The sequence below is a fragment of the Leptosomus discolor genome, chromosome 10, assembly GCF_034619465.1.
Source record: "Leptosomus discolor isolate bLepDis1 chromosome 10, bLepDis1.hap2, whole genome shotgun sequence".
Classification (NCBI taxonomy): domain Eukaryota; kingdom Metazoa; phylum Chordata; class Aves; order Leptosomiformes; family Leptosomidae; genus Leptosomus; species Leptosomus discolor.
In genome coordinates, this window is record NC_141400.1 from 24,716,354 (window position 1) to 24,728,421 (window position 12,068).

At 51.3% G+C, this 12,068-nt stretch overlaps 1 protein-coding gene across 1 annotated transcript; it reads left to right on the forward strand.

Moving 5' to 3' along the window:
- The first annotated feature begins 243 nt into the window (after window positions 1-243).
- Window positions 244-7,846, forward strand: LOC147414818 (nucleoporin NUP42-like). The gene is made up of 7 exons (XM_086470855.1): window positions 244-626; window positions 2,800-2,887; window positions 3,514-3,637; window positions 3,956-4,032; window positions 5,309-5,395; window positions 7,076-7,160; window positions 7,296-7,846. Exons 1-7 carry the CDS (start codon window positions 244-246, stop codon window positions 7,844-7,846), a joined length of 1,395 nt encoding a protein of 464 aa, XP_086326981.1.
- The last annotated feature ends 4,222 nt before the right edge of the window (window positions 7,847-12,068 follow it).

The following is a 12,068-nucleotide window of genomic DNA, read 5'->3' on the forward strand; positions in this document are numbered from 1 at the left end:
GGCGCTCCCGGCCGTCGGTTCCCTTCGACTCTCGCCTCGCCGCGTTCCCGGCCCGGCCCGGCCGCGCTCCGCGGGGCGGCACTCCTCCCTCCCGCCCCGCTGCCACCACCACCGCCGCCGGACCCGCTCCGCTGCCTCCCGGGACGCGGGGAGCCGGGCCCTGCCCCACCGGCCGCGGGAACGTCCTGCCCGCAGCCGGGCGGCCGTTGGGTCCGTTGGGCCGGCGGCTGCCCCGGGGCGGCGATGGCGGCGCCGCGCCTGGCGGCGGGGGCGCTCCTGGTGGCGGTGAGGGGGGCGGCGGCGCTGAGGGGGGTTGCTGAGGGCGGCGGTGCTGAGGGCGGTGGGGTGGTGGTGGCGCTGAGGGCGGTGCTGAGGGTGATGGAGGCGTTGGGGGGGCGGCGCTGGGCACCAACTGCCACCGCCTCCCGCTCCCGCTCCCCCGCCCCTCCGCTGCCGCAGCCCCGTCCCGCGGCGCGGACGTTGGCGGGATGGGGGGGGGCGGGCAGGGCGGCACCGCCATCGCTTCCGTCGCTCCGGCGAGTTGTTCCCGCGGGGCCGCGGCCGCTTCGGCGAGAGCTGCGGGAAGGAGCGGCCCCGCGGCGGCCCCTCTGCGCCGCACCCCCGAGGTACCGGCGAGCGCGGGGGGAGGGCGGGGGGCGGTGGCGCAGGACCCGCCCCAGCTGCCCGGGCGGCCTCTGGCCCGGCGGGCGGCGGCCGAGCGGCGGGGCCGGGCCGGGCCGGGCCGAGCCCGGGGCTCCGCGGCGGCCGCTGCCGGCGGGAGCTGCGCGGCCGAGCGGCCCCGCTGCCGTGGCGCTGGCCTGGGGCTGCCGGCGGCGGCGGCTGCTCTGGCGCTGGGGGCGCTGCACAATGGGCCCCAAGAAAGAGAACGGGGGGAAACACCTCCGGGGGCTTCGCTGCTTTTGGCTTCGTTTGCCAGCGGGGCTTAACGGGGGCCAGCGGAGGGTCCTGCCCCTGGGGAGGAGCGACCCCGCGCAGCGGCGCTGCAGGTCTGCAGGGGTGAGGAAACCTTCTCCACGCACGGTCAGAGAAGCAGAGACGTCCTTTAGGAACGACGCGTACCGGGGCCGTGGGATCCTTCCCCAAGATGTCCGCCTGCACGTTGCAGTCAGCAAATATTTATACATTAAATTCATACAGATTCAGTCTATACAATGCATATTCATTATCATCCTCTCGATGATTGGTTCCTCCCTTCTCGCTTCTGATGCAAATGGGCGTGCAGCCTCTGTCGCAGTTTTCCATTGTTCCCTTGTGAGTAGGGGGTATAATTTGGGTAGGTGGTCCATGAGTCGGAGGTCTCGACCACTCCTTGAATTGACCATGTTTGGTCAAGGATCATGTCCTTGGCTCGTAGGCTCTTGGTTTATACCTGCTTTGGTCACGATTCAAAGATGACACACAACGGGTACCATCATAAATCCTGTTTAGCAGACGTCTTGGACAATAACACACTGTCCTTGTTTCTAACCACCAACAGATTATTGGTTAACAAACACCGTAGGTCTGGGACTTTACAGGGGTATCCCAGCAGCATTGGCAATACAGATTTTATTTTACATTGGATCATTTATTGCATTTGAGACTCACCTTCCCAAAATAATCATTAGTCTCTCCAACTAATATCCACTCATTAGAATTCTTGATATTCAAATCAAGATGGGAGAAGTAAGGGGATTTCTAAGCAATATCCTAAATTCCTAAATCTGGTGATTTCTGCAACACCAGCACAGGCTGGGGGGCGACCTGCTGGAGAGCAGCTCTGCGGAGAGGGGCCTGGGGGTTCTGGTGGACAACCAGTTACCCACAAGCCAGCCATGTGCCCCTGTGGCTGGGTAGGCCAGTGGTATCCTGGGGGGCATGGAGAAGAGTGTGGCCAGCAGGTCTCCTCCCCCTCTGCTCTGCCTGGTGAGGCCATGACTGCAGTGCTGTATCTGGTTCTGGGCCCCCCAGTTCAAGGGGGACAGGGAGCTACTGGAGAGAGTCCAGCGGAGGGCTACTGAGATGATGAGGGGGCTGGAGCATCTTTCCTACAAGGAAAGGCTGAGGGACCTGGGGCTCTTTAGCCTGGAGAAGAGAAGACTGAGAGGGGACCTTATCAACACTTACAAATATCTAAAGGGCAGATGTCAAGAGGATGGGGCCAGGCTCTTGTCAGTGGTGCCCAGCAACAGGACAAGGGGCAATGGGCAGAAACTGGAGCACAGGAAGTTCTGCCTCAACGTGAGGAGGAACTTATTTACTCCGAGGGTGGCAGAGCACTGGACCAGGCTGCCCAGGGAGGTTGAGGAGTCTCCTTCTCTGGAGATATCCAAAACCCACCTGGATGCAGTCCTGTGCAGCCTGCTGTAGGTGACCCTGCTTTGGCAGGAGGTTGGACCAGAGGATCTCCAGAGGTCCCTTCCAACCCCCACCATTCTGTGACTCTGTGACTTTGCTTCCCAGAGCAGTGAGTGAGCGTCGGGCATCTGCGGGTGGCACCTTTCTAAGATTGGCTTAGTTGCAGCTGGATGTGGCTCTTCGGAAGCTTTCGGCGCACAGGAGCTGTGGTGGGGAAGGGGCAGATCCCGCTCTGGCAGGGCAGCAGTGCGGCCGCCATCGCTCCTGCCCGCGGAAGGAGGGTCAGAGTTTGCTTGTCGCCCACACAGACGCGCCCGAGGTCTTCAAGCTGAGCTGGGGCGGTCGGTGCTGTGCGGCAGAGCCTCTGCTGCAGCCGTGTAGGCAGGAGCCCCCAGCATCGGTGTCCTGGGGGTTAAACTTCATGTGTTTCTGCTGGAGCAGCTACTTGGTGAAGCAACAGAAGCAAAACAGCCTCTTCTCTGGAGTGCTGGAGTTGGTGGTGGTGTGGGGACGTGAGGAGGAGGTCACGGTGAGCTCTGGTTCCAGAGCTGCCCTGGGTAACTCGCTGGGTTAAGCTCCCTAAATAATTAGGTTAACTCCTGAGGGAAAAAACAACATTTTCTTTTGAAGCTGCTTATTGCCACCGTGGGAATAGTTACTCTATTCCTCTATTCAGAAAAATAGCGTTTTTGTTGGTGTTGTATTGTTTAATATCTTAATGATTTAAGACTTCTGTTGGGTTTTTTTTTCAGTGGAAGGCACTAGCAAAGGAGGAGGAGGAGGATACACTAACGTCATCCAGCCATCTGCCTTGAAGAGGTAAGGCAGAGGTCATGATCATGAGGAGGAATCTGGGACATGTAGTAAGAACCCTAGAAAATGCTGCTTCAAAAAAAAACCTTTGTGTATTTTGGGTTTGTTTTTTTTAAATGGGGTTTGTTTTACTTGCAGTTCGATGATAAAGTGAAATGCTTTGAAGGGACGTTTACGTCTCTTGCCAAACAAGTGCATTTTTTTCCCCCAGAGAACCGAGTGCTTCTCTTGCTTGTTCTGACCAGTGTCACACCTTGTTCATCTTCATGGAATCTGACTCTGGGTTCAAACTAGGCAATTGCTTCTGGGGGCTTTGTTTTGACCATATAATGTCACCTACAGCTCTGGTTTGGTTTGGTTTGGTTTTCTAGCGAGTGTGCACTGAAGGACATGGAGATTTGGGAATCGTCAGGACAATGGATGTTTTCATGTTATTCCCCGATGAGAGAAGAGCCGAATGTCTCGGGCAGGTGACGTTTTCGGTGTTGCCGTGTCCTGCTGCTGTTTAGGGTGTTTCTTGCACTCGCCCACGCTGCTGTACCTCTGTGGAGCCATTTGCAAGGGGATGATTTGCCTTGTGGTGCCACAGAAAGGAATATTGGGTTGTGGCAAAGTCCTTTGGGACATTCCCATCTTTGAAGTTCTCTCCCGAATCCTTGTTGTGTCTCCAGCTGTTACTGACTTACCAGTGAGGTACCGAGGCCCATTTCTTCATGACTATATAGGGCACTTGGGAGTAGGACTATGTTTTCTTGGAGGTTGTTGATGATTCCTCTCCTCGCAGGGTTTTCCGACTTGTCTCCAGAAGAGCTGCGCCTGGAGTGTTACAACTGCAGAGCAAATTTCAACATTCAAAGCTGTGTAAGTATTTAAAAAATGCTGACTTGTTGTGGGAACACCTTTCAAGACGGGACTTGTGTCTGTTCTTCAGGTGGCAACTCTGTACTGTACGTTTAATGACCAAACTCTAGGAGATGATCAGAACGCCAAGATATTTTTAAGTTCCTGTGCACCAAATAGACTGCAAAAGTAGCTGCCAGTCTGTGTGCTCGGCCGTCACTTGCTCTTTCTGCCTGAGAACAGGGGCTAAACCTGTCCGATCTGGGCTTCCGAAACGGGTGGCAAGAGCCCTTGAGCGAGTCTCCGTTCAACGTGTGGGCTTCCTAAACCGAGACACGCCTCGGCTTGGCCTTGGCCCCGCTCTTGTGCGTTGTTTGTAGAAGTTACTTGAATCCTGTCTCCAAAGCCTCATCCTTTGTACGCTCTTAGTCTGTTGGGTTGCTCTAGCTGGAGATGGAGTGCTTTAGGTAGAACTCTGGGGAAGTTTATTTGACCTTGGACTTTCACATACCTTTGTTGCGGGGAATTAATGCTGAAAGTAGCAGATACTGCTAAAGGAGTGTATACATTTCTAGAGAAGCAGCAATACATATGTTTTTATATTATATATATATATATATAATATTTTTGTATTGCGTATATATATTATATTCCCGAGAAGTAAATGATTTAATGACTTCCCAGTTCCTTGTTGAATACTTCAATCACAGTTATGGGACGGACACAGGCACTAGTTATTGCTGTGTATGTTCCCTGCAGTAATCTGTTGGATCACATTAAAGGGGCTGATTTGATTGAAGGAAGTTAATTTCTGCAAAGCTGAATGTTGTAGGATGATACTGTTAAAGGGCCCTGAATTATAGTAGTGTGACAGGGGGCATTTTTTCCTGAAAGTGTGAGAGAAGCCAAGGCAAATCTTAGGACTTCAGCTTAATAAGTGAGCACATCAGTGGACAAGGCAGAAATAAAACAAGGGCTGGAGAGTTTGTTCTCTTACCCTTAAAACTGACATATTTGGTGTGTGGTGGTTGTGGTTTTTTTTTTTTTTCCTAAGCACCTGATTCAGGTAGTGATAGAACTTAGATTCAGAAAGGCCCAGGAATTAAAAAAGTTAATTTAAGGGCAGTGGAAAGGAATTCTGTGTTAATAACAAACATTTCAGCTCCTGTCGTCTTGGCCTAATAAAGTTTCTTTTCTAACTGTAGAAATCTTTCACTTTAGTTGTCAGATCGCTATTTTACTTTTTTTTAAAGTCTTCGCCAATAATAACCCAGGCTTTTCTTTTCCCCCTTTTTAGATATTTTCTGTCCAACAGTTAGTGGAACAATGGAAAAATCATCTGTGCCAGGTGAAAGCTTCACAGGCATCAGCAAAAGCAGCTTTGGTAAGTGCTAATGAAAGGTAAAATGTTTCTGTTCCCCATGTAATTTTTTTCTTAGGTTCACATTTCTTTAGGCACATCCCACCAAACTGTGCTGCAAATGCTGACCTTAATTTCTGCTGCAAAGATCTCTAAGACGTGAGAACTGTAACGTGCCACCTCATTTTTAATGCAGAGATCTTGCAAACGTTCCCCAGAAGCGTCGGCTGTCACCAGCGTATTTAACTGCACTTCTGCTGACTTCACATCAGTAGGTGATCGGTGTTGCTTTGAAGATCGCAGGATGCTCTGTTTTACAGCCAGACAGACATGATTCTTTTAGGGCATCCGTGTTTGCCCCTCAGTAGCTGAGACGTGGAAACATGCGGTTCCTGGATTTGTTGGCAATTTGACACCAGCTCTGTGAACTGCTCTGAAAATCTCAGCTGGGATGTGTTCTGTTCTGGCACTGCAGCCTTGAAAAACATCTGGCGTGAAAGCGTTGGGCTGACTGGTGGCACGAAGACCTTGACCGTGACCCTGGCACACCGCAGGGCCCGTCAGAGAGAGCAGAAAGGGTGTCAGGAGCAATTGCAGAAGAGAGTAACGCTGGCAGTTTGCAAACTGCCCCGGCTCTGCCTCTCTGTGGTTTTCATAGGCGACAGAAACGGGACGGAATGTTCTGGCACTGCCTGAGGCCGGCGACCGTGAAAGTCTGTGAACACCGTTGGGGGTCTTACCTCCACCTTTCTGTGGAGTCCTGAACTCAGTGACTTGCAGGCGGGTGTTGTAAAACCCTGTAGGTGACTCAGAAGAGCAGCGGGTCAGGACGGTTCCATGTCAGCGAGGCAGCCGCTGGGTCCCAGGTTTGGAATGCTGTCGTTGCCAGCCACGGGCAGGTCACCACAGCTTGAGGCTGGGATCCGGTCGAGTGCCCGTCTAGGGAGAGGCGAATGTCCACCCCACCTTTTCTTCCACGTGCTGATGTTGACTCTTCCAAGGTGTCAGCAGCAGATGAGACCAGCAGTGTCCTCCAGGCCATCTTAGGATCAATGGAGCATTTTGGTGGTGCCAGAAGGAGAAATGGGTAGAGAGGGGGGAGAGAAGCTCTTTGGCTACGTAGCTGTTCTGGGAAGGTGACAAACACTGGTGAATCTAGATGTGTCGGAAAGGAATGCTGGAGTTCAAGCCAGTCAGGGAGACAGAGGCAGCTGGTTGGAGCGGAGTCCGCGTGAGGCGCGTTCAAGGTTTAGTGCGATGATCCCAGCCCTTGGTGGGTTCCATGCAGAAGGTGCAGGAGTGTCACTGGAGCTTTAGCACAGCAGGCTGGGTGTGCCAGGGTGAGGGAACAGACCCAGTCACAGCAGTGACAGGGAGAGGGTCCTGAAACGCTGACTGAAACAAGGGAGAGAGGAGAACGAGAGCTGGAAGAGGCGTTCAGGCCAGTGCCTGACAGACCAAAACCTGTACCTTGTGATAGATCTGTGTTTGTGGAGTGTTTTACAGAGAACAGCGTGTGGCTTTACAGCATTTTGTTTGTAGCTGCCAGAGCACGGGGTCGTGATGAAAGCGATCGGTGTCTAACTCGGTCTGAGTTGTGTTCCCTTGCACTGGGCCGCTGTATTTTTGCTTCAAGTATTTATCGAAAGACATTTCCCTGTTTTGGAATCTAATTTTCCTTTATGCTTTTGGTATTTTGTTCAGCCACCTGAATTGAAGAAGACGACCACTCGACCATTGCCTGTCTTTGGATTTGGAGGACAGCAAACATCAGGCTTTGGGTTGTCAGGTAAGTTCCTGCATGAAGAACCAACAGTGAAACATTTTCTTGAGTTTCTCTTCTTCTGCATTATTGAAATACAGCAGTGGTTTAGCATCACAGGCGTGCACATTCTAAGATTTCTTACAAATGTTATAGTTGCAGGCTTTCCTGTGAAGAGCAGCAGTACTAGTGCCAGCGATTGCTCCTTTAAAACAAGTTCCAGTCGTGTCCGTCCTGCTCTGGGGAGCTCCTCTGCTGATTCTAATCCTCCCGCGTTTGGACTGATGTCCTCTCCTAGTGTACACCCTTCTGCTGGTTTTGGCAGCTTGGCAACTCCATCTGCAGCCTCCTTCTCATTTCAAACTTCTGGAACCACCAGGAATTCCAACCCCACTGGTTTTTCAGGGTTTGGCAGTTCGGCTGTGGACCGTTCAGGCACCACTCCATTTCCAGCCTTTGGAGATTCGAATGCAGCAGGTACAGCTTCTCCCTCCCATTCAGGCAGCGCTGGTTTTGGACAGACTGCCAGTGCCTCTGGACATCACGTGACATCAACGTCTTCTGCGGTCACAAGTAACAGCACATCAGAAAATTTATATATGCCAGTGAGCCAATTAACAGCTGAAGAGGTGGAACAATTCAAAGCCAAAAAGTTTACCTTGGGGAAGATTCCTCTTAATCCACCACCAGTAGAACCTGTAGATGTTTTATGACTTAAGTTTACTTGAAATAACACGTTACTGTAACTCCTTTGGTAGCTCAACTACACAAGTTTGTGGTGGTTGTGGTCGAGTACTAAATTTTCCCGTTTGAGTTGAATTTTGTTTCATCTCTAAGTCTTCTGCATTAATAAACTTTGAACGTCGTATTTTGTCATTTCTTTGTTATTTTGGAATGGAACTTTTACATCCCAGAAATGAGTTAATGAAGATAAAATGTAAAGTTCCCTTTTATCTTCTGTACTGTGAGATTCTGGGCAAAACCTGTGTTAAAAAGGCTTTGTCGAAAGTAAGAGTGCTTGGGTGAGGTGTTGACAGCCTGCTGCGAGTGCAAAGCCAGACGGACGCGGTTGCGGTGCACGACTGCTTGTTGTGGGACCTCCTTGTCTTTTGGCTCCTACTTGAAGGGGACGTGCAGCCCTGGACCGTTGTGGGGGGGTGGAAGGCTCCTGTGTGGTCTGTACCCAGCTAATGCTTGTGTCGCCTGGGAGCTGGTTACCTCTCCCAGCTGATGCGATTCAGCTTTTGTTCGTTGATCTGTTGGAGGGCGTAATGCACCAGTTCATGTTCTACAACTGGGGGAGGACAGCCTTGAGAGCATTCTTCATGAACAGGGAGCTTGTGGTTTGCTCTTCTGATACCTCTTGGATAAAACTTTGCCAGCAATTGCAAAACTGCTTACTGCAGTGGTGTGAATTGGTGGCGTTTTGTTGTCTGCTTCTCCCAGCTTGATGGGCGCATACATTAGCAGTACCTGTTCTGAGTTAGTGGTATTGAGGGAGGTGTAGATTTTGCCCAAACGCTGTAAAGCAGGGGTCAGAAATCTTCTAGAGGAGGTACTAGAGTCAGGTGAAGAGAACATTTGTTCTTGACCAGGCCCTCCCATTACGGGTTTAAAATTACCAAACCAAAGTAGCAACAGTTAACTGCAGGCTGTCCGTAGAGAAATTGATTGTGTGACACTTGAAGGTGACATTTCAGTTTGTGCTGTGGAGCCCAGAGTCCTCCTTCAGCCTAGAGCTGGCTTCCTCCCAAAGGCCCACGGCACCCTGGCTCGCTCAACCAGCGCGAACACACGGACCGTTGAGGCTGGCAGGCGGGGGGGAGGCGCTCTGCCGGCCTCCTGGAAACCCAGGTTCCTCGGCCGTGTGCTCAGTGCTCCGGAGACACCAGGAACTTGCGTCTGCAATGTCAGAGTGCTGGGCTGCTCCGGTGTATTTTTCTGGTGGCTGTTTTGTAGATGAAATGAGGCGTCTGGGGTTTGCTGCTGTTGATGACGACCCAGCGCAGCTTCCTGTAACTCGCCAACAAACTGCGGCTCTGTTGGCCCAGAGCTCAATGTCGTTCTCAGGACGAGTGTATTTCCCCGGGGGGTCTCCGGAGCCGCGCTATGACTTGTACCAGTGAAGACGTGCACATCTGTCAGGGCTCACGGAGCTCTGGGCTGTTCATGCCAGTCAGTCCGACCTTGAGACAGGAACGTGCCCAGATCCTTTATGCCCCTGTAGCTGCAGAAATCCCCCATCTTTGCAGAAGTTGTTAAGCTCACTTTGTAAAAAGGTAGTATTTAATGAGAACCAAATGAAAACCGTGCTTGTGGTTCGTCAGATGAATGCCAGAACTGCCTCAACTCCCTCTTGATTCTGTTCTGGCCCTGTTCAAAGGGACTCAGGCTTTGAAGCTTCAAGCTTTCAAGCTTCTGGGGACTCGTACCAGGGATGTCACCAAGAGGCTGCCAAGCCTCGGACAGCCGCCTGGCTCTTACCCACTGCTGCTGTTTCATGTGGGCACCAGGGATACAGCCAGGAGCCGTCTGCAGAGTATCACAAAGGATTTCAGAGCCCTGGGAGCGATGGTAAAGGACTCTGATGTGCAGGTGGTTTTCTCATCAGCTCTCCTGGTCAAAGGAAAGGGCTTTGAAAGGGCCAGTCGAATCTGGCAGGTCAGCAACTGCTGTCGGGAGCGGTGCCACAGCCAGGGGTTTGGCTGCTTAGACCATGGCGCTCGCTTGGAGAAACCTGGTCTGTTGGGGGCTGAGGGGCTCCGTCTGTCAAAGAAAGGGAAGAGGGTCTTTGGGCATAGGCTTGCTAAGCTGGTGAAGAGGGCTTGAAACTGGAGCCGGAGGGGGGCCAAAATGATGCTCACAGCCCATAAAATCGGTCTCAGAACCTTTAAACGTATAAAACATGGAACTTGTAAATGAGCCTGTGGAGCCTAACCGTGACGGACTGGAGCCTAAAACTGGCACTGTGGGTCCTATAAAAAGGCTGTGGGTGCTAAAAGCCAGGCTTGGAGCCTAAACATGAGGATTTGGGCCCTAGAAATGGGGCTTTCTGCCTAGAAATAGGATTCGGGGGCTGAAAATGAGGCTTTGGACATGAAGAAAATGAGGCTTTGAGGGCTAAGGGAGGAGTTTGTACTCTAAAAGGAGGGTTTGCATCCTGAAAGGAAGGCTTTGGGACCTCAAAGTGAGACTTTAGCCCTAAAGGAGGGCTCTGGACCCACCAAATAAGGGTTTGGAGCTTCACGATTTGGCTTGGACCCTCAAAATGCCTGCCAGGATCTGCAAAACAAGGTTTTGGAGCCTGAACTGAAGGTTTCCAAGCCAAAACGAATAGTTTGGCAAGTAGGAATGAGGCTGCGGACAGCACCTCTGAGGTTTGGGCTGTAGAAATGAGGCTTTGGCGCATCCAAATGAGACTTTGGGGCTTCAAAATGATGCTCAGGGCCCCTAAAATGAGTCTCCGAACCTTTAAAAGTGTAAACCTGGAAACTTGTATATGAGGTTTGGAGCCTAACCATGAGCATTTGGAGCCTAAAAGTGGAACTGTGGATCCAGTAAAAAGGCTATGGATGCGAAAAGCCAGGCTTGGAGCCTAAAAAATAGGATTTGGGTCCCTCAAACGGGACTTTCCAGCCTAAAAATGGGGTTTGGGTGCTGAAAATGAGGCTTTGGACATGAAGAAAATGAGGCTTTGAGCCCCAAGGGAGGAGTTTGTACTCTAAAAAAAGGGGTTGGACCCTAAACCTGAGGCTTTGGGATCACAAACTAAGGCTTTGAGCCCTAAAAAAGGGCTTTGGACTCGCCAAAGAAGGGTTTGGACACTCAGGATGTTTCTTGGACCCTAAAGATGCCTGGCAGGATCCTCAAGAGGAGGCTTTGGAGCCTGAAAGTGAGACATTGCAAAGCAAACCTGACCCTTTGGAGCCTAAAAATGAGGCTTTGGAGCCCGAAATGAGGCTTCCGATTCAAAACCTCCAGTTTGGAAAGTGAGAAGGAGGCTGTGGTCACCATCATTTAGGCTTTGGGCTCTGGAAATGAGGCTTTGGAGCTTCCAGATGAGACTTTGGGGCTTCCAAGTGACCCTCAGGGCCCTTCAAATGAGTCTTTGCACCTTTAAAAGCGTTAACCTTGGAAGCTGGAACTGAGCTTTGGACCCAAACACTGAGGCTCTGGAGCCTCAAACTGGAACTGTGGGTCCTAAAAATAGGCCCTGGGTGTGAAAAGAGAGGCTTCTACCTTAAAAATGCGGATTTGGCCCTACAAATGGGGCTTTCCAGGCTAAAAATGGGTCTTTGGTGCTGAAAATGAGAACTTGGACCTGGAGAAACTGAGGCTTTGAGCCCTAAGTGGGGAGTTTGCCCCTTGAAAGGAGGGTCTGGAGCATGAAAATGAAGCTTTCACGCCTAGAATCTGAGCTATGGACCCTAAACCTGAGGCTTTGGGATCACAAACTAAGGCTTTGAGCCCCAAAAGAGGGCTTTGGACTCTCCAATGAAGGGTTTGGACACTCAGGATGTTTCTTGGGCCCTAGAAATTTCTGCCTGGCTCCAAAAATTGATGCTTTGGATCTTGAAAATGAAGCTTCAAAATTAAGTGAGACTTTGCAAACTGAAATGGAGCCTTTGGTCCATAAAAATGAGGCTTTGGAGCTTGAAATGAGGCTTTGGAAGCCAAAACTAAGACTTTGGAAAGGAAAACTCAATCTTTGGATACTATAAATGTAGCTTTCAACCCTGAACAGAACCTTTCTACCCTAAAACTGAGGTTTTAAAACGCTGCAAATGAAACTGTGGGTGCTAAAAGAAAAGCAGTGGGTAATAAAAGACAGGTTTGGACCAGAAACATGAGAATTCTGGCCCTCAAAATGAGGCTTAGGGCAATAAAAAGGATGGGTTAGGTGCTACATATGACCCTTTGGACCCTGCAAAGGAG